At 41.9% G+C, this 24,851-nt stretch overlaps 2 protein-coding genes across 17 annotated transcripts in view; one reads left to right on the top strand and one right to left on the bottom strand.

Moving 5' to 3' along the window:
* Positions 1–855, top strand: part of LOC135099435 (RCC1 and BTB domain-containing protein 2-like) — a 7,546-nt gene extending 6,691 nt beyond the window's left edge. For all 4 annotated transcript variants that reach the window (XM_064001800.1, XM_064001802.1, XM_064001803.1 and 1 more), the window contains one exon: positions 138–855. The gene's annotated coding sequence lies outside the window, so the exon portion shown is untranslated. The remainder of the gene's footprint in view (positions 1–137) is intronic.
* LOC135099437 (uncharacterized) lies at positions 803–24,851 on the bottom strand. Of its 13 annotated transcripts, none has more exons than XR_010267955.1 (14): positions 24,746–24,851; positions 23,337–23,526; positions 21,326–21,406; positions 21,033–21,139; positions 19,896–20,578; positions 19,222–19,413; positions 19,000–19,090; positions 17,813–18,044; positions 15,117–17,379; positions 8,636–8,797; positions 8,050–8,195; positions 6,217–6,372; positions 3,639–5,176; positions 803–1,829 (listed from the first exon to the last, which is right to left on the bottom strand). XR_010267955.1 is itself a non-coding variant. In XM_064001805.1 (7 exons), exons 4-7 carry the CDS (start codon positions 20,322–20,324, stop codon positions 18,342–18,344), a joined length of 315 nt encoding a protein of 104 aa, XP_063857875.1. In that variant the 5' UTR covers positions 20,325–20,578; positions 21,033–21,139; positions 21,326–21,406; positions 23,337–24,739; the 3' UTR covers positions 18,192–18,341. The 13 variants fall into 13 exon arrangements, 1 of the variants encoding a protein (XP_063857875.1); XR_010267956.1 differs by having other exon boundaries at positions 24,756–24,834; XR_010267964.1 differs by lacking the exon at positions 24,746–24,851 and adding an exon at positions 21,719–21,785 and having other exon boundaries at positions 23,337–24,698.

Raw genomic sequence — 24,851 nt, 5'->3', positions numbered from 1 at the left:
ACTAAGAATCTCGGCACCTTTTCCACGCCTCATTCTTTTCAAAGGTTGTTTTGTAATGAATCAATTATCAAACATTAAGAATCTCAGCACATACAAGCTTCATGTGTCTAGGAGCTAATGGTCCGTTTCCCTTGCAGGTGTGACGTGTGCTGCTTCACTCCATCCCATGAACAGTTGCCCACAGCAATCTCTACCACATCAGGCCTGACATACTTCATTGTGATCAGGGAGTCGAGTTTCATCAGGAAGAGAGGCTGTGTCACTACCTGTAAGCCTGACGAGGTGTTAGTTAAGTCAAGGAGCGTCATCAGGAAGAGGGGCCGAGTCTTGCTACCTGTAAGCCTGACAAGAGGAGTCAAGGAATTTTTCATTGCAATCAAGGAAGAGTCAAGTTGTAAGAAGATTGTAAGGCAAGAATTTTAAGCAGGAATAATTGTCAAGCAGTTAACAGCAGGAAGAATGCAGCGAGAAAAGGGTACAAGAGTTTTCAAGTAAGAAGATTGTAAGGCAAGAATTTTAAGCAGGAAAAAGTAAGGTAAGAATTTTAAGGAATAATTGTCAAGCACTTAACAGCAGGAAGAATGCAGCGAGAAAAGGGTACAAGAGTTTTCAAGTAAGAAGATTGTAAGGCAAGAATTTTGAGCAGGAAGGATATTGTTAAGCAGTTTAGCAGCAGGAAGAGTCCCTTCAAGCTGTTGGTGGGAGTGACAAGCATCCTTCAGGACTTGCAAAGGCTGAAGTCCTCAACACTAGTCTCACTCAAGTTGACACAGGAGCTCTCTGACACAAGGAAAACAAATCATTTATCCTATTGTGTATTTATTAAACTTTTGTGATTAAACAATATATATATTATTATCTTGTACATACTTAGGGAATTATACTAATAAGTTGCAAATAAACAAGCTTTCTGGTGTAACAGTTCATGCCTCCTCAGAAACTTTGGCAATGTGATTTAAACAAATATATTTAATCATCTTGTTCATACTTGTGGAATTGTGGAATTATATACAAATCTTTTTACAAATTGCAAATAAGCTGCTTTCTGATGTAACCAGTTCATAGCCCTGATAAAAAAAAAAAAAAATGGAAGCAAAAAATACTAGTAACAATTGATCTGGTCAAAAAAAAAAGCCAGGATTGGCCCATTTTTGGCTAAGTTTAAGGTAAAACTTGCACACAGAAGCCCTGTCCGAGCGACTCCAGTGTCGCTCGGACAGGGCTTGTGTGTGCAAGTTTCACTTTAAACTTGGCCAAAAATGGGCCAATCCTGGCTTTTTTTTTGACCAGAGGATGATCTATATTGTATCTATTGTTTTGGGTCCTATTTATTTTTTTATTTATTTACTTGGGGATGCATGAATTGTTTACCACCAATATATAAATTTAGTTTACCCAAGCACATTCTGTAATTTTATCAAACTATATAATTCACATGAGAATGATACTCACAAATTTATTTATTGCCAAAGACACAAAGCAAAGCACCCTAGACTACTACACTGGAGACAGCTGGCAGATCTGGCTTGCAAGATTTACACTGAAGCAGGCAACACATCAGGCTGCACCACCAGGAAGAGAGGACACCAAACACTGGCTGCAGACACCTTCACATCAGGCCCTGCAATGAGGCACCACCAGGCACAGAGGAGACCAAACACTGGCTGCAGACACCTTCACATCAGGCCCTGCAATGAGGCACCACCAGGCAGGCACAGAGGACACCAAACACTGGCAGCAGACACCTTCACATCAGCCCTGCAATGAGGCACCACCAGGCAGGCACAGAGGACACCAAACACTGGCTGCAGACACCTTCACATCAGGCCCTGCAATGAGACACCACCATCACCACCAGCCTTGATTGCAGACAGAAGACAAACCTCTGCAAATAAATACATAAATAATGCAACTTGGGTAAACTAGTTATGAAGAATGAGATTATTTCTGCATCACACACACACTAATTCCTCACTCATGCAAACTCTTATTCCCACAAACTTTTCACTCCCTCCCCTGGCCTAACAGGTGCCTCAGACAGTCCTTTAACACCCCACAACAATTTCACATCTATTTCTCTCCTATATCCATGAATTCCCCAAAATTAGTCTCATATTTAACCCAATACTTTCACATGCACATCGCAATAACAGAACTCTCCTCTTATTTCACAGTGATCATTGAAAATCATTCCTTCTCTCTCTCCATTAATACTTCACAACACACCTCACTGACAAGACTCACTCACACCTGTCAGGACTCACACTTAACAGGAGATAACATCTGCTTATCCAGCCATCTGTTGCTCCTCTTACAGTCTTGTACCACTATTTTCAGTGTTACTGCTCTTGTAATCGTGGTTAAGTGCATGCCTCCCCTCCTCCAACTCCTTCAGAAAACGTTAATCTTATTCCTCTTATCCATACACAAACACACATACACACCCAACAATGCTATATACAGTTGAAATTCCCCTATCCAAAATTCCTGGGACCAAAATTGCTGCAGATTTCAAATTTTCCCAGTTTTTTTCTAAATATTTCTATATGAATTTATAAAATGGGACAGCTTGGGGTTGGCATCAAGCTTTACATATACTTTCAATGTGGCTTTACAATGGCCACACAGAATATTACAGTGCATGACAGCACACCCACAGAACAAAGGCTTCACTGCTCAAAAAAATAGCAAATTATCACCCATGGCAACTCTCGTGCCCTGAAGATGCCAAGTTCAGCCCTTTAATCACAGAGAGACTGCCAGACACAGTGGAAGGGAAGGTCTCTCCTGTACTTCCCTGCCTGTGTCCCCCTTACTGCTACTCTCTCATTTCACAGCTCACATTTAATTCTTGCATTATAACGGGTGCTGTCAAGCTTAACAAAGGGAAGAGTGCTGTGATAGGCCTTGTTTGAGAGGGCTTTGTAGTTGTGAGACTGGACGGGAGACAGCAAGATCAACGACAGCCATGACACAGATGGCCAGGGATGCACTGACACAAGGTACAGCTGTCACTCCGAAGAGGAAGAAAGGCTCTTGGTGAAAAAGGAAAGCAGATACAAGAATATTAAGCTGATGGGATGTATATATTGTAAAAACTGATTAGCTGCACCCTCTTTTAGTCAGAAGAGGCTTGTGAGTTGCAGGGTAGCAGAGAGACAGCTGTTCCAATCACTGAGCACCCTTTGCCAACTGTGTGATGGCTGCTTCCAATCTTACCAGCTTCCTTCCAGTCTGACAGTTACTGATCCCTTCTTGAACAACCACAATCACAACACTTATGAGAAGAATTAAGTTGTAGCAAGGGGGAAGCAAGCAGATTAAGTTGTAGCAAGGGGGGAAACAAGCAGATTAAGTTGTAGCAAAGGGGAAACAAGGAAATTAAGTTGTAGCAAGGGGGGAAACAAGGAAATTAAGTTGTAGCAAGGGGGAAACAAGCAAATTAAGTTGTAGCAAGGGGGGGAAGAAGCAGATTAAGCTGTAACAAGGGGGAAACAAGCAGGGCAGTGTGTGAAAGACATCTCCCACTAAGCTTGACTTATTGTCAGTGTCAAGGATTCAAAAATTGAGCATAGCATCTTGAGAGCACACAAGTCAGAGATATGGGACTTCAACAGTACAAATAACACAATATTCACCTGACTGTTGGTTCCTGAAAGACTCCAGTGAGGTGTGACTGTTGCTCCTCATTAACGGAAGTCTCCCAAGGTCTCTTCCGCTTGCTATCCACAGTACCACCTGAGGGAAACACACACACACAATCAACACTGCAGCATTACACAGCATGGGAGGCACGACAGGGTACACTGATATGCACATTCTAGAAAGGAAAAGAACTAAAGGAGTAGACTGTGCCATTTCTACACAGTAAATGTTGGTCTGGCAGTCAGGCAAGATGTGAGTAGTAGTAGTAGTAGTAGTAGTAGTAGTAGTAGTAGTAGTAGTAGTAGTAGTAGTTTTAATCCCTCAAACAACAGTCCTATTGCTTTAATTTCCTGCCTATCTAAAGTTTTTGAATCTATCATCAACAGGAAGATTCTTAAACATCTATCACTTCACAACCTTCTATCTGATCACCAGTATGGATTCCGTCAAGGCCGCTCTACTGGTGATCTTCTGGCTTTCCTTACTGAGTCTTGGTCATCCTCTTTTAGAGATTTTGGTGAAACTTTTGCTGTTGCCTTGGACATATCAAAAGCCTTTGATAGAGTCTGGCACAAAGCTTTGATTTCCAAACTACCCTCCTACAGTTTCTATCCTTCTCTCTGTAACTTCATCTCAAGTTTCCTTTCTGACCATTCTATTGCTGCTGTGGTAGACGGTCACTGTTCTTCTGCTAAATCTATTAACAGTGGTGTTCCTCAGGGTTCTGTCCTGTCACCCACTCTCTTATTATTCATTAATGATCTTCTAACCCATACTTCTTGTCCTATCCACTCCTACGCTGATGACATCACCCTGCACTTTTCCATGTCTTTTCATAGACATCCAACCCTTCAGGAAGTAAACAGTTCACGCAGGGAAGCCACAGAACGCCTCACTTCTCATCTCTCTAAAATTTCTGATTGGGGCAGAGCAAACTTGGTATTGTTCAGTGCATCAAAAACTCAATTCCTCCATCTATCAACTCAACACAGTCTTCCAAACTATCCCCTCTTCTTCAATGACACTCAACTGTCCCCCTCTTCTACACTGAACATCCTTGGTCTGTCCTTTACTTATGATCTAAACTAGAAACTTCACATTTCATCTCTAGCTAAAACAGCTTCTGTGAAGTTAGGCGTTCTGAGACGTCTCCACCAGTTTTTCTCACCCCCAGCTGATGACTCTGTACAAGGGCCTTATCCGTCCATGTATGGCAATCCATGTATGAAGAGTTATAAGGAAAGAACTTACTTATTAATGGTTACACTTGCAATAACACAATACCATGCCCAACACCTCACAGTCACTTGATCGAAGCCAACACCTCACAGTCACTTGATCGAAGCCAACACCTCACAGTCACTTGATCGAAGCCAACACCTCACAGTCACTTGATCGAAGCCAACACCTCACAGTCACTTGATTGAAGGCAACACCTCACAGTCACTTTATTGAAGCCAACACCTCACAGTCACTTGATTGAAGCCACTCACTAGCTGACCAACTCATCTCAGCTTCAAGGCAACTCAATCTGGAAATAACAGACAATGGAAACAGGTGGGGCTTTTAATCTTCAAGGGACACGTTAAAAATCCTTTGTCAAACCAACAGTAGTGAATAATTCAGTCCCAGATTGTTAGAGAAATGCAAGTCAAAACAGTGAAGTGTAAACAGCAGGTAATTGTTGGTGTCATTGTGCCTGCCATTCAGTGGAAGGAGAGATAAATAAGTTGTCAATGTCCCTTCTACACAAATAAAAAAAACAGTACATTTATGCACACTGCTGCTAATCAATTTATTCTCCCTCAGCAACACTGCATTATATTCAACACCTGCTCACTAACTACTGTCTGTAAGTGAATCACTGAAACTACACACATCACTATTATCATTCTCTCTCTTTCTCTCTCTCTCTTTCTCTTTCAGAAGTATTTATACAACACAGTAAGTACTAGTAACACCTTGACTTGTTCTGCTTTGATCAATTGTTACGTGATACTGCCTCCACTATTTCAGCTTTTACTGTGTGGGTGAACAGTGGATCTTCCTGAGGCAGTGGTGGAGCAGGTGTTTCACTCTTGACACTGTGGGAGCAAAGATTGTCTTCCTTGCGATATACTACACAGTCAATGTATTGCCTCCACACACAGCAACACTGTTCTTCTGTTCCTCCAAACTTTGAGTTTCCTCACTACAGAATCCTTCAGAATAAGCTCCAAGATTTGCTGAGGTGTTCCCACAAGGATCTTCCTTGGCTTTGTCAGCTTGCAGTCTCTCAAGGGCCTCAGTCAAGATTGTCCTCCAGGCCTGGCCACATGCTGCCTGTCTCCAAGGACACACCTACTCATTTCACTGATATAAGCAACCTTTTCAAAGCCCATCAGAGCATTTTCCATTTCTGACAACAAGCAATATTTAGTGGGCTCCTAAACACACACACACACACACACACACACACACACACACACACACACACACACACACACACACACACACACACACAAACCTGCAGGAATTTGTCTTACCCTTAGCCAGTACTCATCTTACACATATAAACAGCAGATAGCACACCTAGAGTGGTCACCACTTCCTGTGAGTGGCAGTGCACAGCTGTTTTCAGTGAGTATCATTGGAAGGTCCACCATCACACAGTCTTGTGACAGCCTGGACTGGACACTTGCTGAGCAGCTCTGGAACCTTCAGGGAGGTTTACTGCAAACCTGCACACTGAAAGAAAATGCAGTTTGAGTAAATGTACATATTATTATATAGAGACAAAACTGTAGTGAGTTACCTAAGGAACTTATGACAATGGTACAGAAGAATTACAAAGATATTACATGGTCCAAGCCTTCAATTCAAAGTAAGTGCTTCAGATTTACATAAACAATTCAGACAGCTTCTAAAATCTACATAAACAATTCATGCAGCTTCTAATTCTATCATTGAGCGTCATCAGCTGTTGGCCTGGGTTGACTCACAGTCGTCCCCAAGTGACACACCTGGCTCACTCAACCCCACGTGCTTCATGGCTCTGTCTGTCTCACTCCTCCACACCTGGCTCACTCAACCCCACGTGCTTCATGGCTCTGTCTGTCTGTCACTCCTCCACACCTGGCTCACTCAACCCCACATGCTTCATGGCTCTGTCTGTCTGTCACTCCTCCACACCTGGCTCACTCAACCCCACGTGCTTCATGGCTGTCTGTCTGTCACTCCTCCACACCTGGCTCACTCAACCCCACATGCTTCATTGCTCTGTCTGTCTCACTCCTCCACACCTGGCTCACTCAACCCCACATGCTTCATCGCTGTCTGTCTCACTCCTCCACACCTGGCTCACTCAACCCCACGTGCTTCATTGCTGTCTGTCTGTCACTCCTCCACACCTGGCTCACTCAACCCCACGTGCTTCATCACTTTGTCTGTCTGTCTGTCTCACTCCACACCTGGCTCACTCAACCTCACGTGCTTCATTGCTCTATCTGTCTCACTTCACATTCTTACATGCCATTCTAAACCCTCTCCATTTCTGACAATCATACTTCAGTCACTCTCAACCGTTCAAAAGCCCAACTAGTTTCCAAGCCGCTCTTTACTACCACCCTAACACACCTGTTCCCTCAACTGCTACTCCTAACATTCCACACCGCCACAATGTTGCCTCTCACTGCCGCAATGTTGCATATCTAGCTGTCTTCTACTGCTATTTTCATGGTAACTGCTCTTCTGATCTTGTTAACTGCATGCCTCCCCTCCTTCTGCGGCCTTGCTGCACAAGATTTTCTTCTTTCTCTCACCCCTATTCTGTCCACCTCTCTAATGCAAGAGTTAACCAGTATTCTCAATCATTCATCCCTTTCTCTGGTAAACTCTGGAACTCCCTGCCTGCTTCTGTATTTCCACCTTCCTATGACTTGAATTCCTTCAAGAGGGAGGTTTCAAGACACTTATTCATCAACTTTTGACCACTGCTTTGACCCTTTTATGGGACTGCCATTTCAGTGGGCATATTTTTTTATTGGATTTTTGTTGCCCTTGGCCAGTGTCACTCATACATAAAACACACACACACACACACACACACACACACACACACACAGAAATTATATTAGAAATTATTAGAAATTAGATAAGTTACCAGTCACGAGCCTACGCGACGCCATGTATGTGAGCAACGCATGTTTTTAAGCATCTGGAGCAAAGTGGTTAAAGGAAAACTTTTTGACTTGAAATGTAATTAGATTGATCACTTATTTTTTCTGGCTGACATTGTTTTTGGAAGGTGGCACTTAAGATATGTGAATGCTGTATCTAGATATAAACAAACATTCACAAATACTCATTCCATTATGTGTCTGTCATTAGGCCCTCAAATAAACAACAAATTAAGTGAAAAGTTACCATTTCCCTTCCTGGCTTGCGCTCTTGTTGCTCTGAGTTGTAGCAGCAGCGACGTGTGACACCCAGGATGAAGGTGTCTGCAGGGTGGTCTGTGTCAGGGTGATGATGGCACACAGCACCAGCAACACCATGACAGCTCAAGCATCCTGTTGAAATTATCACATTTTTAAATGGTGAAAGGTGAAGGAAAAAGCTGTCTCCATGGAATGTGGAAGTACACAACAACAACTCTGAAAGATTTCTTACAATAATAAGTCATCATTCATTGTATCCTTTCTTGTTGGCCACAAGATTATCATACAAATTTTCCATAGACATCTGCAAATTGGTACCTCTAGCTGTTATTAAATATGATATTAAGTTTGATGAATGTATTTATTTCATTATACATGAAAGTTGTTGATTGCAAAAAAAATAATAACCAAAATATATTTTGACTTTTACTTTACAATGCCTTAACTGTTTCCTTTTAAAAAATTATGTAGATTGATTTTCTCATTTTAAAACTTATAGTCTAGACAACTAACTGGTCTTAAATTTTTTGTGATATACAAATAAAGTAAGAAAGAGAGCACATTTCACTAACACTCAAGGTGAAGTGTCCACCAATGATGGTGAAGGAGGTACACATGTAAACTCCAGTCTGACCAATGACCAACACAATTTGTCCACCTGCATGTCTCCATCGGGCACAAACTCCACCTCCCGCATCTGTGTCATGCCCACCACCACCGTCACCGTGGCAACACTGAAAAGTGGAATCTTATCATTCACACTGTTACAAAAAATATACTCCAATATGTATATATATATGGATTACTATTCCCAATGTTAAAAATTCTTTAGCTAATCTTACTTTGAGAGAGAGAGAGAGAGAGAGAGAGAGAGAGAGAGAGAGAGAGAGAGAGAGAGAGAGAGAGAGAGAGAGAGAGAGAGAGAGAGAGAGAGTGAGAGAGAGAGAATCAAGCCATTTGAAGTACATTTTTAGTTCCTTTACTTACACCATATTGCCTCTCTCTCTCTCTCTCTCTCTCTCTCTCTCTCTCTCTCTCTCTCTCTCTCTCTCTCTCTCTCTCTCTCTCTCTTAATAAATATGAAAACTAACACATTAACATAGGGAAGCTAATTCTAAAGACAGTCCTTAAATGACCCTGCCCCCCCCCCCTCTCTCTCTCTCAGGTGGAGTTGGCAAGGTACCATCTCTGTCCCCGCCAATGTCTCTCATGACTTCAAGACGCCTCACTGTAACCTAACTTAACCTAACCTAACCTAATGTAATCTAACCAAACCTAACCTAATCTAATCTAATCTAACCTAACCTAACCTAACCTAACCTAATGTAATCTAACCAAACCTAACCTAACCTAATCTAATCTAACCAAACCTTATCTCACCTACTCTAACCTAACCTAACCTAACCTCACCTCCTCTCATCTAACCTAATAATTCCTCACCTAATCTAACTTAACTTCTTCACTTATGCTAGTTTAACCTAATGCAACCTTTGCTAACTCAATTACCTTAACTAACCTAATTAATCTGCTATAACTTAACATGATCTAACGTAACCTATGTCATCCAAATCTTAGTTTCATCTAATCTAATCTAACCTATGCAAGTTAATGTAAATTCATCTAATATAACCTAAACTATGCTAGTCTAACCTATCCTTAACTTACCTAACCTAACGCACTATCTTAACCTAACCTAACCTAACCTTACTTAGCCTTACAATCTAACACACTTCAACTTACATAGCCTAACCTACTAACTTAAAATACTAACTATAAATACTAATACTAACTTAATACTAACTTAAGACCTACCTATGCTTATATCACTTCTATATCCTCCTCCTCCTCCTCCTCCTCCTCTTCTTCCTCTTCCCTAACACAGTGACTCAGCGAAGCCAAGAAAATACGTAATTTCTGAATACCATCTTTAAGAGGTTCACCCAGTCAGCCCTCTTCCTCCTCCTCCTCCTCTTTCCTGACCTCCATCCTCCCTTCTTTACTCACGTGTCTCTCCCTCCCTACACACACACACACACACACACACACACACAGAGGGTCTCACAAGGGTAATACACACACACACACCCAACCAGTCACCCACACCCACCCACATACATGTACACACGGACGCACACAGCCTGTCACCCTTACGTCAAACAGCTTACACCCTTCTATTCCCTGTCACTCATCAATCACACATACCCAGTCTCTCTCTCATCTTCTACTCTGTTAAATAACCAGTTAACGGTCCCAGCCTACTCCCAGTCCCCCTAGACGGCCGGTTACTCTCTCATTAGGAGCATATGACTAAAAATAAGTGACATGGGGCGGCGGTCAGAGAGAGCTAGCCTGCCCTGGTCTGCCTACGGGAATCGAAAGCGTTTGTTTGGGTACGGTTTAAAGGGACGAAGGTTTAAAGGGACAGTCTCTGCGTGAGTGTGTTTGGTCAAATGCTGAATACTCACGCCTGGTTCGTCATATAGCCACATGGACAGGCACAGATCACTCCTCCACGACACACACATAAACAAACACACAAAAACACTAACTAGTAACTGTACCTTTAGTTTCGTCTGCTCTCAAAATATTCCTCCATTACTAATGTAACCCACATTCCCTAGTGGTATACTTTCCTCGGAACACCCATATTTTTAAGAGCTTTTTATCCACCATATATGTCTCGGTTAACTCTCATCTTGGCTGGAAATTAAACTATATTGTATCAGTGTGGCCATCTTGAGGTCCCGGATGAAATGGCGGGCTGGGATTGGCTATTCACGACCCGTTGTCATGGTGATGGTAGATGCCACTCACTTGACAGCTCATATTTTCTCGCTATTGAAAGGAGTTTATTAGAGCGTAACTGAAGCGTGTAAAGGCATGATTCCGCACTATACTATTAAGATATTGTAGTTCTGAAGTGTTCCTAGGGTTAGTAGGCTTGGATAAGGAGTATAACACAATTTAGATGGTGTGAAGAGCGGATGTTTTCGCGCGAAATTCAAACAATTCCAGCCTCTGATATTACGTATTAGACTTAAGATATTGTAGTAAGAAAGTATCTATGGAGTTAATAAGCTTGGGTAAAGAGTATAGGGGAATTTAAAGGACGTTTAAGAGACGGAGTGTGAGGAGAAGGTGTGTCAACGCGATTCAAGTAATTCAAACCTGTCTGAGTTGATTCCACAGAAGACTCTTAAGATATTATATTGCTGAAGTGTTCCTAGGGTTATTAAGATTGGGTAAAGAGTATAAGGGAATTTAAAGAGTGGATAAGGGAGGGAGTGGAGCGATTTGATGTCATATAGACCAAAGCCAGGTTACAGAGGGGTTTTATCTTGTAAAGGGGACGGTTCGGTTTTCTTGACCGAGTGACGAAGGAGAAGAAAAAAAATAAGAAGAGACATCAGCCACTGAACCACAGGGAGAGCAGTGAAGGTCCTTTCTCACTGTTCCCTATATAAGACACAGGGAGAGGAGTGAAGGTCCTTTCTCACTGTTCCCTATATAAGACACCATACACTCTAGAACACCAGGTCAGAAATCAAGAAACACGTGCTATTACAATATAGGTGAAGCTTAAGGACACGTCAGTAATTCAGCAGCAGACAATATTTCACAACTCTGCTTCTCAAACCTTCTCGCAACGCAACCGGAATGTTTTAGAATGTTGTTCTTGTTCTGCTGTAGTTAAATGAATTACAGAATAAACAGGGAAGATAGATGTTTTCTTTTTTACCCAGAAACATAAAAACGTACATAATTTCTACTAGAACCTGATAAAAATTAAGAAAGATAAGACGCCAAATCGTTTGAGGATACGAGTTTCTCTTCTGTTATATAAAAATTACAGAACAAACAAGAATAGATGGATTTTTGTGCTAGTCATGAAAATGCCTTTGAAAACCTAAATAACAGACCAGAACATGATAAAAGTTCAGATAAGACGCGGGAAGATATGATAACACGGATTCCTGTTGTGTAATAAGTTGAATTACATAAGAAACACGTAGAGCTGGATTATTTTTTTCCCTAGTCACGAAAATACCTCTGAAAACCTAAATAGATCTCTAATTTATAAAAGTTAAGTAAGAAGCTGAACCATTTGGTAACACGAATTTCTGCTCTGTACTAAACTGCATTACAAAACAAAAACAGTAGCTAATATCGAATACATCACATCATATTTTATTTCCCAAATCACGCGTGGCAGCTTCCTACCTAATCCACCATGCCACTGTTTTTACCAAAGGCCGTGATTCTGTTGGTGAGTGACAGGGAGAACAGAACGTCTACACAACTATAGGGACTTGAGGTGGCTGGCATAACAAGTGAGGGCAAGACAGCGTCCTTCCCCCACTTGGCCACTGCACACACTGAATAACCAGGAGCTATCGTAATAATTCCATAGCAGAAACTTCTACACAGCGACGCATTTCCTTCAATAAACCGCTAACCACTGAAAAATAAACCCTTCTAAACTCCACACGTGTAAACAAATAAACTAATCTATCTGTTATTGCTAATATTTGAGCGTCATTCACTTCAGAACATTAAAAAACATAAACAGAATGCCGGCGCGCTCTAGACAGTGGCGGCCTGGCTAACTCTGGCTAACTCCAATAACGTTTCATTTTGGCTCAAGGCATCTTAGCTTCCCCCCTCGGCTCTTTTTTCGCTCCCCAGTCTTTGTTCTCCCTCAGGCAAGCCTCATATGCTCCCTGCCACGAATGCTGCAAGAAATATCGCCAGTCAGTGATGGGAAAAAGTGCTGAGAAATAGACGTACCATCTTAACTTGTGTACTCATCTCATATTATCGTTTATTTATTTTTTTTATTTTGTTATATAAGGAAACTGCATCTTGGTTCATGAGTTTTGAGTTTTGTTGACTGTACACTATGATTCTTGTGGTCTTGTCTTATTATTTCACGAGCTATGTCAACAGAAGAATAAATATGAGTTTTTTTTTTGTTTTTTTTTCTTGAAACTAATCGGGGTAAGTCAAAACGCATGGAAATCTATCAGTCTCAAAATTAATAACATGCGAATTAACGTAAATTTATTCTTTGCATTCTGAAAGATCTATAAAAAGTAAAAACTTGTCCTGAAATCAATTTGAAATGCGCCTTATTGCAAATTTATTATATTCTGAGCCAGCCAGAAAAGAGTCCTCGCTGGTGGCACGTGAGCAATGAGTAAATATGAGGTACATTAAGGTTTCCATCAGTTCACCTGTTGGTTCCTGTCACATTCAGGCCCGATAAAATTTCAAGGACTATGTAGTGGTGTGTGTGAGTGTATTTATGTTTTATGAGGATATCATTGAATGTATGTTTATAGTTGTGTGTATGGCTTGGCTTAGAAAGTTTAATCTCTCTCTCTCTCTCTCTCTCTCTCTCTCTCTCTCTCTGTGTGTGGTGTGTGTGTGTGTTCCGTTTTTCCTAGTATTGTATCTAACTTTTTTATCATTATTCCCTCCCGTTATACTCTCTCTCTCTCTCTCTCTCTCTGTTAGTAAATATTCTCACTACGTGTCACTCTGGCGGTGGTGGTGGTGGTGATGGTGATGGTGGTGATGGTGGTGGTTGTGTTGAAGAAAACAATGGAATGCAGGGAGGAGTGTGTAAACATGTCTAGCCCAGGAACACAGTGGACACCCATAGCCTAGTTAGCAAAAGAGTTCACTGACCCCTACCACTGAACGCCCTTATAATATCTTAATATAGAGCCTTCCTATCTTAATGTCCTTAACCTTAATGTCTAGCCCAGGAACACAGTGGACACCCATAGCCTAGTTAGCAAAAGAGTTCACTGACCCCTGCCACTGAACGCCCTTAGTATCTTAATATAGAGCCTTCCTTTCTTAAACCGTGGAAGGATGGAACTGAAAGGGTAACAAACGTATATTGAGATTTTTTATGACTTTTCCTCCTTAATTAATGGAAGGAGAGAAGTAAAAGAGTAAGAAATACGTGAGCTAAGATGAACTGATGCTTTTTCTTCTTTCTTCTTTAATGCATTCTTTCACGCCAACATGCATTTCACCCCGTTAATTACGGTTCTAGTGTTTACGTCAATTGGAAGGAGAAATATTGGCCAGAATTCGGTGTTTTTTTCCCGTTCCGTTTAAATGTACGGTTCATTTTTCTCATTGTGTCTTTTTCGTGATATCTGAACACTGATGACGCAACATTCACTCCTTATGAATCTGAAGGAAGCATCACGTCACGTAAACTGCTGATATCTCTTTATGGTTCCTTAGGTAAATACGAGCAAGATAAACTAATGTAACGCCACACCCCCCTCCGGTTCCCCCCTCCTCCCTCCTCCTCACCGGTCCGATCAGAGCTCTAATGAGACGAGGCAAAGATCTTCACGGTGAAGAAGAAGAAAGGAAGAGGAAGAGAGAAGAAGCACGCACACACAATAGAAAAAAAGAAAACATTTTTGATTGGTAGTGGTTCTCGCCTTCATCGTCATGGCCAGAGGGTAGGGAGAGGTTAATTATCACACAGTACCTACAGTGTGGCTTTATTAGGAGGAACGAAAAATATAAAAATAGCAAAAATAATTAAATGAATAATACTGATGGGATTCTTTGGGTTGACTGACCCACTATGACACTTGAAATTCTGGTATGGCATATACACTTATACTCCGTTACTTAACACTACGAATACACAAGAAAATAATTACTTTTATAACTCCTCAAGAGCACCATTCATTCTGGGCACCGTTATATCCCTAAATAACGTCACAGCCTTCCTCCATCACTTCTCTACGGCAATAATATTGCTCACAACACATTCACAGTAGATTATATTTGACTAAAGAAACATTACATGGCTAACGCTTTCCCAAGACTGTGGCCTGTCTCCACGTGGGACCAACACCGGCTATTTTATCTGTTGCCAGAGGGAAGGGAGACGCCATTCTGTCAACACGTACAGTCACTATATCTTCACTAGAGACATGAATAATAAACATGAACACAGTAATATTCACTTCTAAATAAAAGAAAAATCAAATATTTCAGAGCTACGAGACCCACCTGTTGCCAGAGGGAAGGGAGACGCCATTTTGTGCTCTCTCCCTCAACACCCACAGGCATCTGAAGTTATTGGAACCTTAGCTAGTTCTCTCTCTCTCTCTTCTTTCACAAATAATTTTACTGAACCGTGAGTTTAAATAAAAATGCAGGAATAATTGGCTAGCAAGGTGAGCATATAGGCTGGACATTAGTTGAAGTTAATAATTGAATTCTAAATTACTAACATATTTTATAAGCTAGGGTATGATACCTTATGAGTTACTGGTAGGCTGACGCAACATGATGTAATTCTATTATTCGTATTACCATTGATTAGAGAAAACTACAGTTGAAATAAGTAAAGACTATTTATAATAAATGTTTCAAGACTTTTAAATCACTCCCACGAATACACGCCTTATAAAAATACTTTTTTCATATAATCACTAAACCTTTAATTACCGCTATTATCCTCCTCTTCACCGCAAGCTACAAAAGAAAACAATTATTGGGGAGACTCAAAGAAACTCACTAGCTCTGCCCTTGGACTGCTATCATCCTTCAACATTGAGAGTACTATGAGAACTGCTGGTATGGACAGAGGAAATGAGAGAATAGGAAGTTAATTTAGTTTTCCATAAGCTATAGAACTGTTGAAGAGGCTGGTACAAAAATGAGCCTAAAATGTCATAGGTGGTTACAGGACAAGTTGCCTACAAAAGGTTATATTAACAGATACACTATTTGATAAGCTGACAGTGTTTCTGAATTCATATGAGAAAATAGTAATAAGTGATAATTTACCTAACTGCATTGGTGATAAATGAAGGCGTTGAGGCAAACGTCAGGGTGTGAGAGGTAAGGTGGACACACAGGGAGCAGGAATGACAATACTGGTGTGGTAAACTGCTTCATTAATTCCACTCTGATCAAATTCATACCTCTTGCACAATTGCAGTTCCTTCAAAACCAAAACCAACACCAGCTTGATAAATTGCAATCAATGTTTCAAATTCATACCTCTTGCACTTACACTTCCTTCAAAACCAAAAACACCAGCTTGATAAATTGCAATCAATGTTTCAAATTCATCTTAACCTCAATTATATACAAAAATTGAAAAAGAAAAAAAATACTTGCTTTTATAACCTTTACATACATACACATTAAAGAAATTTTCATTATGTATTCAAACTCATAACATTTTGTGTAGTAATATTTAAACAGCTGACCATCCCAGGACTCAGCTCCAGCCAGTTGTGTTTGAGGAGAAAGTTTCAACCAGAAGAGAAATTAAGGTACTGAGATTCCAGCCAGAAGTCACCAGAACCTAACCAAGGGCCAGGTTCTAGGGCTTCCTTACCTGCTCACATTAAACCAAGTGGTGAGACTGACTGCTAAACTAGAGTACAGCTTTCATTTAACCCATAAAGAGTGGGTACCTTTAAATAAATAGATGAGTTAAATACCTTAAACATCTGAAACTGGATGCCATTTTTGTCAGGAAGCTAAATAAGTGTTGATGTGATGAGTTCGCACACTTTTGTTTTCAGTAAGTAGGGCTTGTCTGTCACTGTCCCATCACCACAGCCCTCTCATCACCCACTCCACTCCACAGCAGAACACTAGATGAGTGATCTGACACAAGCAGGAATGAGTGACTGACCCCTTCTCCTGTGCCTGTCTTTCACAATCAGCTGCATTTGATTTGCATTCATGGCAGGCTCAGCACCGACCATTTACAAGGAGCACCCACACTTCATGGGCTAAGTAAATAAATGGGAAAAGAAAGTACGTCAAAATCATAAATAAGAATTCCGTTAAATGTCAGTCTTCTAACTCTGGCACTAAGTAACAGAGCTGGAACAAAATAAAGGTAAACACTGGACTGGAAGAATTTACACGTGGAAAAATTGAATTCCACGTCACTCGTCAGACTGCAACATTTAGCACAGACCATCACTTCCCTTCCACAGGAGTTTTGTAAGCCACTCAGGTCCAGTTCAGTACATTCCCTGCCTTCAGCAAGCAGCAACATACAAGACAACACTCACAGACAGGACTTCAGGTTAAAATACTATGTAGCTACCTATCTACTTTGTCATTATCACGTAGCAGACTCTACAGCCACGTGTGCGAGGGACCGCCTGCCCCGCACACCGCCGCCAGTACCCAGGCAGCTAGTACTTCTATTAAGCGGAGATCTCAAAGGTGGATTCTACCCCGTACAGTCCCAGTATTGCTGTGTTGGCCAGGAAGAACTTGGCTTTCTTCACATTTGTCCCTGCAAGTAAAGAAAATTCCACTTAGCACAAGTCCAGTCAGTGATCAAGAGGACTAAATGTTGCAGCAGGCTAAAGAATATTCCTGCAAAAAATGAGTAATGTAGTGAAAGATAAGACTTAACATCTGCATCTTCAGTCAAGTGATGATTAAAACTTGCTTTATTTTCTCCTTCAGAATAATCAACATAATTTCATTGTGAGGGAGTTCCAAGGCTGTACAGGATATCAGAGTATCCTTGCTTGGTGACTGAAATATATTCCTAGTAACTATGGGTTAAGATATGCTGCTGCAGAGACCTCCAAGTTCAACTGTTCTATGTGAGACTGTACCCAAAACACAGAGATGGGTTTTGTTGCCTTGAGATGCCACCTGGTACTACAGAAGCTTCTTATTTTGTCTTGTCAGACTCACCTGGTCAGTCTACAACTCACCCTTGCCTGAGAACTCCTTGCCATCGATGTCGGCGGTGACGGTGAAGAAAGGCTTGTTATCCCTGGTGGTCTGGTTAGTGTTGTACAGCAGGCCAGGCTTCATCTGGTGCAGCACCATCACGGGGTGCATGGACGCCGCACCTTCTGAGACCTGCTTGGCCGGATTGGGAACTTTCACAGGTTCAGTTGACTGGAATGGAAAGTTTGATTCTGCTTTCATTGGCTCGGTTAACTGAAAGAAATAAAATACAAAAGAAGCTTGATATGGCAAGGCAAGGACACTTCATGTGTACATTATCATCAGCTATACTTCACTATGTTCATGGTCATATTCTGACAAATTCACGAGTGTTTCTCCTTCTAATCTCACAGTGTTTCTCCTTCTAATCTCACAGTGTTTCTCCTTCTAATCTCACTATCTATACTCTCAATTCTTTACTGATTATAAAAACACAATGAAATGGCTGCCACTTTCTTGCTGCCCCAGATGCCGCCACCATCACAACCTGGTGTGGTGTGAAGGCTCCACTCAAGCACTCACTGCCTCAGGCCACTCTGTAATTGGAACTAGTCACAGAGGGCCAAGTACAGCTCACTGGGCTCTTAGGGGAGGACTTCAACAGGTGATGGTGGGAATGGACATCACCCTCACCTAGCTAAGAATTTAAAGAGTTCCTATTTATCTTCCTTATCGGAATATCTTTCACTACATTGCTTGAATCTTTCAGCCTGGAGTTAGCTATAAGGGCATTTCTTCTAGCACTGTTTTGTGGTTAGGTTAATATTATGATAATGGAGAGAAAGCATAATTTACTTGGGAAGCTGCCTTTATAACAAGCTGTAAGATGCAAGGGGGTGGGGAGCAAAGGAACACAAAGATACCAAACCTTGTCAACTTTACGGGAAGAAAAGAAAATTGTACGTCTAACTCCATTCCCCTTCAACTTTCAAATCAACTCCTGGCAACTCATTCATCATCATCGTCAACATTCTATTTGTCCCCATCTCTCTCATTTCTTCCAGTAATCAATTTTAAGGTCATTTGCAACAAGGGTACCACTCACAACACTTCCCAGGACAAGGACACCAGCACAGGAGCAACACCAGGAACCACAACGCCTGATAAAATTATGAACCTAACATAGTACGAAAAACTCATATATGGCTTCATACACCATCCTCCCTACCTCCAGGCTTCTCCCAGGGGCACTTGCGGGTCTCTGCCTGCCGTTCCCCCTCCTGCACTGAGGCATCCCTGTCGGACACCATCACGTGGGACTGTTGGGGAGAGAGTCACATAGAGAATGGAGTCTAAACTAAACCTAATAAAATTAAACACAATCTAAATCAAATATAAGACCACTGCCATCATTCTAACACTGCCGTCCCATGTTCCTCTCATCCCTCACCTCCTGTCCCTCCATTTTCATGTCCATATCAGGTGCGTGCATGTCTGTGTTGCGGTGGTTGTCCTGGCCAGCCGTGTCCGAGCTGTTCTGGTTGAAGTTGAGATTGGCGGCAGGTTGACCGTTCAGTTCGGGGGCTGGGAAATGCGTCCACGGCAGGCTCAGGCACAGCTGTACGCCAGTTTCCACCGCGACCTGAAGTATATAGATGAAAGGAAAAAAATAAAGGAATAGAGAGAGAAGGAGAAAGGAAAAACATGAATGAAATTGAGATGGAAAAAAAAAACAAGGGAAAAAAAATGAATGAAGCAAAGAAAATAAAGTACAAAACACATAAGAAAATTCCCACTATTTGCCATCTTCTTCATAAATCAACACACACACACACACACACACACACACACCCTGAAATATCTCTCAATGTCTCTGTTTGTCTCTTTCTCTCTCCATCTCTGTTACTTTATCCCTGTCTCTGTCTGTCTCTCTGTCAGTGTATGCCTCTTGGTCTGTCTAACCCTGCCTCTGTCTATCTCTCTCTCTGTCAATGTATGCCTCTCTCTCTCTCTGTCTGTCTAAAACTCTCTCTCTCTCTCTGCATCTCTGTCAGTCTATCCCTCCCTCTCTCTCTCTCTCTGTCTGTCTGTCTGTCTGTCTCACAAATACTCACACATACTTACTTGGTTGGCAGGTTGATCCTCTATCCACGTGGAAGTCCCTGTACAAAAAACACCTGTCTATTTTCACCTGTCATCCCCATCCATAAATCTGACTGTCTTCTTTTAAGGCTCTCTAATGACTCAGCAATACAGGAGCTTTGAAAGATGGTTACACACATTTGAGTGAAGTGTGAATAAAGGCTGAGGATTTAAAAGATGGTTTGACAATATTTGAGTGATGTGTGAATAAAGGGTGAGGATTTAAAAGATGGTTTGACATATTTGAGTGATGTGTGAATAAAGGCTGAGGATTTAAAAGATGGTTTGACAATATTTGAGTGATGTGTGAATAAAGGCTGAGGAAAGTGTCTTCATAAAAAGAGAAATTATTGAATATTCTGTGCAAGAATTGAGATGAAAAACTACCTTGAGAAAGTACATTACCTTCATGAAACAGACCAATTATTGAATATTCTGTGCAATTGAGATGAAAAACTATCTTCCTCCTCGTCTTCTTCACAAACAATGCAGTCTCTCACCCAATATGGAAGCAAATGTGCATGATCTGTGACGTCCCTTCATCCATGACTGTCTCCTCCTCCTCCTCCTCCTCCTCCTCCTCCTCTGTGGTGGGGCGGTTCCAGGGGCGACTCAGGTTAAGCTGGTTGGTTAGGTTTTGTCTGCATAGAGGTAGTGCCCCTTGTCTGGCAGAGCGGAAGTTAGGTTAGGTTAGGTTAGGTTAGGTTGCGTTAAGTTAGGTTAGGTTAGGTTAGGTTACGTTAAGTTAGGTTAGGTTAAGTTAGGTAGAGAGAGAGAGAGAGAGAGAGAGAGAGAGAGAGAGAGAGAGAGAGAGAGAGAGAGAGAGAGAGAGAGAGAGAGAGAGAGAGAGAGAGAGAGAGAGAGAGAGAGAGAGAGAGAGAGAGAGACTGCTGGAAATACAATTAGAGATTGATAAAAACAATTCTCTCATCACGGTGAGGCTACAGGAATGTCAAGAGTGTTCCTATGGTTCTAGTGACAGATTAACAAGATTTCTACATAATTAACAGGAGAAACACTCTTGAGCACCCAGCTAATCACCTGTGGCCTTGAAAAACAGTCACAGTGAGAGAGTAAAGCATTTCTGAATACGGCAAAAGGAGGAGGCCAGCTACTCACCAAACTTGCCGGCCTGCATTTGGGGGAACGTGACGTCACTCTGGCACGTCACCTTCTGCCCCTGACCCACACCCCGCCCCTCCCTCAGTCACCCCCTCCAAGTTTTCCTGCAGGATGAGAAAAGGAGGAATTAGGTTAAGTTAGGTTAATATTAGCAAGTGTTTATGTTCTATATAAAAGTTGCTTCCTAGGTGTTTTATCATGTTTGGTTCTATTGTAGTCCATTATTACACCCTTGTGCATTTCCTGGTGGTGGTGATGGTAATGACAGTGGTGAAGGTGCATGGCAGTACCTGGAGGGGGTTGGGCAGGGTCACCATCACCATCTTGCCGTCACTTGCTTTCACCACCAGAGAGGAGCCACACGGGTCAACCTGGTGAGGAGAAATAATGAGATTTGTCACCACCAAACTGTCTGGATTGAGAGGTAGTTACAAGTGCTGGAAGAGAGAAGAAGAGAGGTGCAGTGGTGATGTTAATAAATGAAGTGTTATATGGCAGTAAGGCATCTCAACTTTTTATCATGACTCAACAAGGAGCAAGGAGCAGGCTTCTCTCTCTCTCTCTCTCTCTCTTATTCTTTAACTCTCCTCCCGACTCCCTCTCTCTCCCTGCTTGCCTTTCTCCCGTCTCTCTTTCTCTCCCTCGCTCCTCTTCCCCTCCCTCTCCTCTCCCAGGCTACTTACTCTGTCTCTCTCCCTTGCGTCTCTCGTCCCTTGCCTCTCTCCCCTCTTGAAGAATAACAATATAAACCTGAAGTAACAAACGCAAGGAGTGACGAGGTGAAATAAGCCGGCGTGCCACCACCACCACCACCACTGTCCTCACCTGTGCCACGGTGCCCACTGTGTGCCGCAGCCGGTGGTACACAGACGCCTGTTCCCACACAGATAGGTAGATAGACTGACAGACACACAGACACACAGATAGATAGATTGATAGACACACACACACACAGATAGGTAGATAGACTGACAGAAACACAGACACACAGATAGATAGATTGATAGACACACACACACACACACACAGATAGATAGATTGATAGACACACAGACACACAGATAGATAGATTGATAGACACACACACACACACAGATAGATAGATTGATAGACACACACACACAGATAGATAGATAGATTGATAGACACACACACACACAGATAGATAGATTGATAGACACACACACACAGATAGATAGATTGATAGACACACACACACACACACAGATAGATAGATTGATAGACAGACAGACAGATATAGATTAAAGGATGTTTGATAGATACAAACAGATAGACAGACAGAAAGACAGATACAGACAGGCACACACAAAAAACACACAGATTTTCCACAAAACACACAAAAAGACACACAATTATCTTCTAAAACACATTAAAACAAAGATTTTCTCCAAAACACACAAAAAATGCACAATTCCCTTTCAAAACACACAAAAAACACACAATTCCCTTCCAAATCACACCAAAACACACAGATTCTTTCCAAACACACAAAAAAGAATACAATTTTCTCCAAAACACACCAAAAAACACAGATTTTCTCCAAAACACACAAAAAACACACAATTCCCTTTCAAAACACACAAAAAACACACAATTCCCTTCCAAAACACACCAAACCACACAGATTTTCCACAAAACACCCAAAAAACACAAAATTCACTTTCAAAACACACAAAAAACGCACAATTTTCTTCCAAAACACACCACACCACACAGATTTTCTACAAAAACACCCAAAAAACACACAATTCCCTTCCAAAACACCCAAAAACACACAGATTGATCAAAAACACTAAAAAAAACCACTTATTATACCACCAATAACCTTAAATAAATAAATGGCCTTTAAATAAATAAAAATACTTAAAATACCACAGTTTACCCCAAAAGATCCCTAGAACGAGCAAATTTAGCCTAGATACCAAAGTTTAAGGGCAACCCGAACCTGCCCACACCCTAAATACCCCTGAAACTTTAAAATTCCTTAAAAAACGTGGGAAAAAAAAAAAAAAAAAACAGAACCCTTTAAATAAATCACGAAAAAAACACGAAATTATATGAAGCCCAAAAAAACACAAACACTAATCCCTAAATTCTCACCCTAAAAAACCCTAAAAAACCCTAAAAATTACCGTAAATTAGGGGAAAAACTTTAAAAAAACACCAAAAATCTTATGAGGAAAACGTGGGAGAGTGCAGTGACCACGGGGCTCCCTATTTCCCTTAATTTCTCCCTTATTTCAGATCCCCCGCGGCGCCTCAGGATCCCCAGGGGCTCACCATGGATGCAGGGAACTGGGGTACTGGGGGCGGCCTCCGGGGTGGGGAATTACTTGAGAAATTTGCGAAAAAAGATAAGATTTCTATGCACTGTGGTAGTAAACACGAGGGAACTGTTGTCTTGATCTTGATCTTGATGGTGTAGGTGGCACAGGATCACTCCTGTGTCAGGCCTCTGAATCGGCAACTCCTGTAGAAGGGGGAAAAAAAAGAGAGAAACGAACAGCATCCTCTATACTAATTGTTCCTACACCTGGCACGCCACATTCTCTCCAGAAACTCTTTCACCGCCTCAATCATCCTTTCATTGGCCTCTCTACACAGTCCCAGCAACAACACCATCCACTCCTTTCCTGTGTTCTCCACTCTTTCATTCGTATCATGCCCTAACTCAGTCAGTATCACTTGCATCATCTCATTCCTGTCTCTGGCATACTGCACACACTCCAGCACCACATGTTCCACCGTCTCATCCTCTCCCATGTCACACATCTGGCACAGGGACTCAGACCACCTGTAACTCCTCGCATTCACATCCATACACTGTGCCCTCGCTAGGAAGAGAAGATCACCGCCCAGGCTTCCATCATACCACCTTTCATACCTCGGGGCCTCTTTCTCCTTGTACCATTCCAGGGTCTTCTTTCTTTCCATCTCATTCTTCCATTCATTCAGTCCCACACATTCCACTTCATTGTCTATCTCATTCTTCCATTTTCTCACATCCCATTCAGCTCTCACTCTGCCTCCTCTTGTTACCACCCATTCACGCTCATTTTGATTCCTCCCAGCCATTCTTATCGCCCACACAACTTGCAATCCACTCCTGTCTGTCATTCTCATGCATCTCTTCCTCCATTTGCTTCCACTTTCATTCCACAGGTACACCTTCCTTGCTATTCTTGCATCATCCATTCTCTCAAGCCTCAATTCTCTCCACTTCATCCCTACTGATTCTTTCATCCAGTTCATCTGCATTCTTCCTTTCCTGTGTTACACATTCTTCTCTCACACTAAACATCTCACCTACCCCACCTACTTCTTCCCAGAACCCTTTGATTGCCTCCCTGATTCCATCCTTCTCTGTTATAACTACACCATACACTTTTAGACTCTCCACACCAACACTGCCTGACATATTCTCACCTCTCATGAACTTGTACCATTCACGGCCACCTTCCATACCTTTCTCCCTTAAAGATTGAATCACACTCCTTTCACTCTTCACTTTAGCATTCATTATCATTCGTCTTGTCAACCGCTGCTGCTTCACATACGCTGCCCATGCATTCTGATACTCATTCTCTGCCTCATCGCTTTCATGTCTTTTTCCTTAGCCATCTACACTGTCTACTCATTCTCTTTCGCTCATTTCACCATGGTTTACAGACATTCTTTCTTCTACCTACTCTCACAAACCCTGTCTGGTTCTCAGCAGCACCCCTCACGTCCTCAACCAGTTTCTCATTCAGATGCTCCACGCCCCTTGTGTACATACAACGGGCGTCATAATGG

This window comes from Scylla paramamosain, unplaced genomic scaffold (genome assembly GCF_035594125.1).
Source record: "Scylla paramamosain isolate STU-SP2022 unplaced genomic scaffold, ASM3559412v1 Contig128, whole genome shotgun sequence".
Lineage (NCBI taxonomy): Eukaryota > Metazoa > Arthropoda > Malacostraca > Decapoda > Portunidae > Scylla > Scylla paramamosain.
This window is presented reverse-complemented; position numbering and strand designations above follow the sequence as displayed.

What these genes read in the sequence shown, in the direction of transcription:
- LOC135099437 (XM_064001805.1), bottom strand. An exon ending in TGAAAATGGAGGGACAGGAG is followed by an intron (nt 19,091 to 19,221) that starts GTGAGGGATGAG and finishes TCTCCCCAACAG; the next exon opens with TCCCACGTGATGGTGTCCGA. An exon ending in CCCCTGGGAGAAGCCTGGAG is followed by an intron (nt 18,368 to 18,999) that starts GTAGGGAGGATG and finishes TTCCAATTACAG; the next exon opens with AGTGGCCTGAGGCAGTGAGT.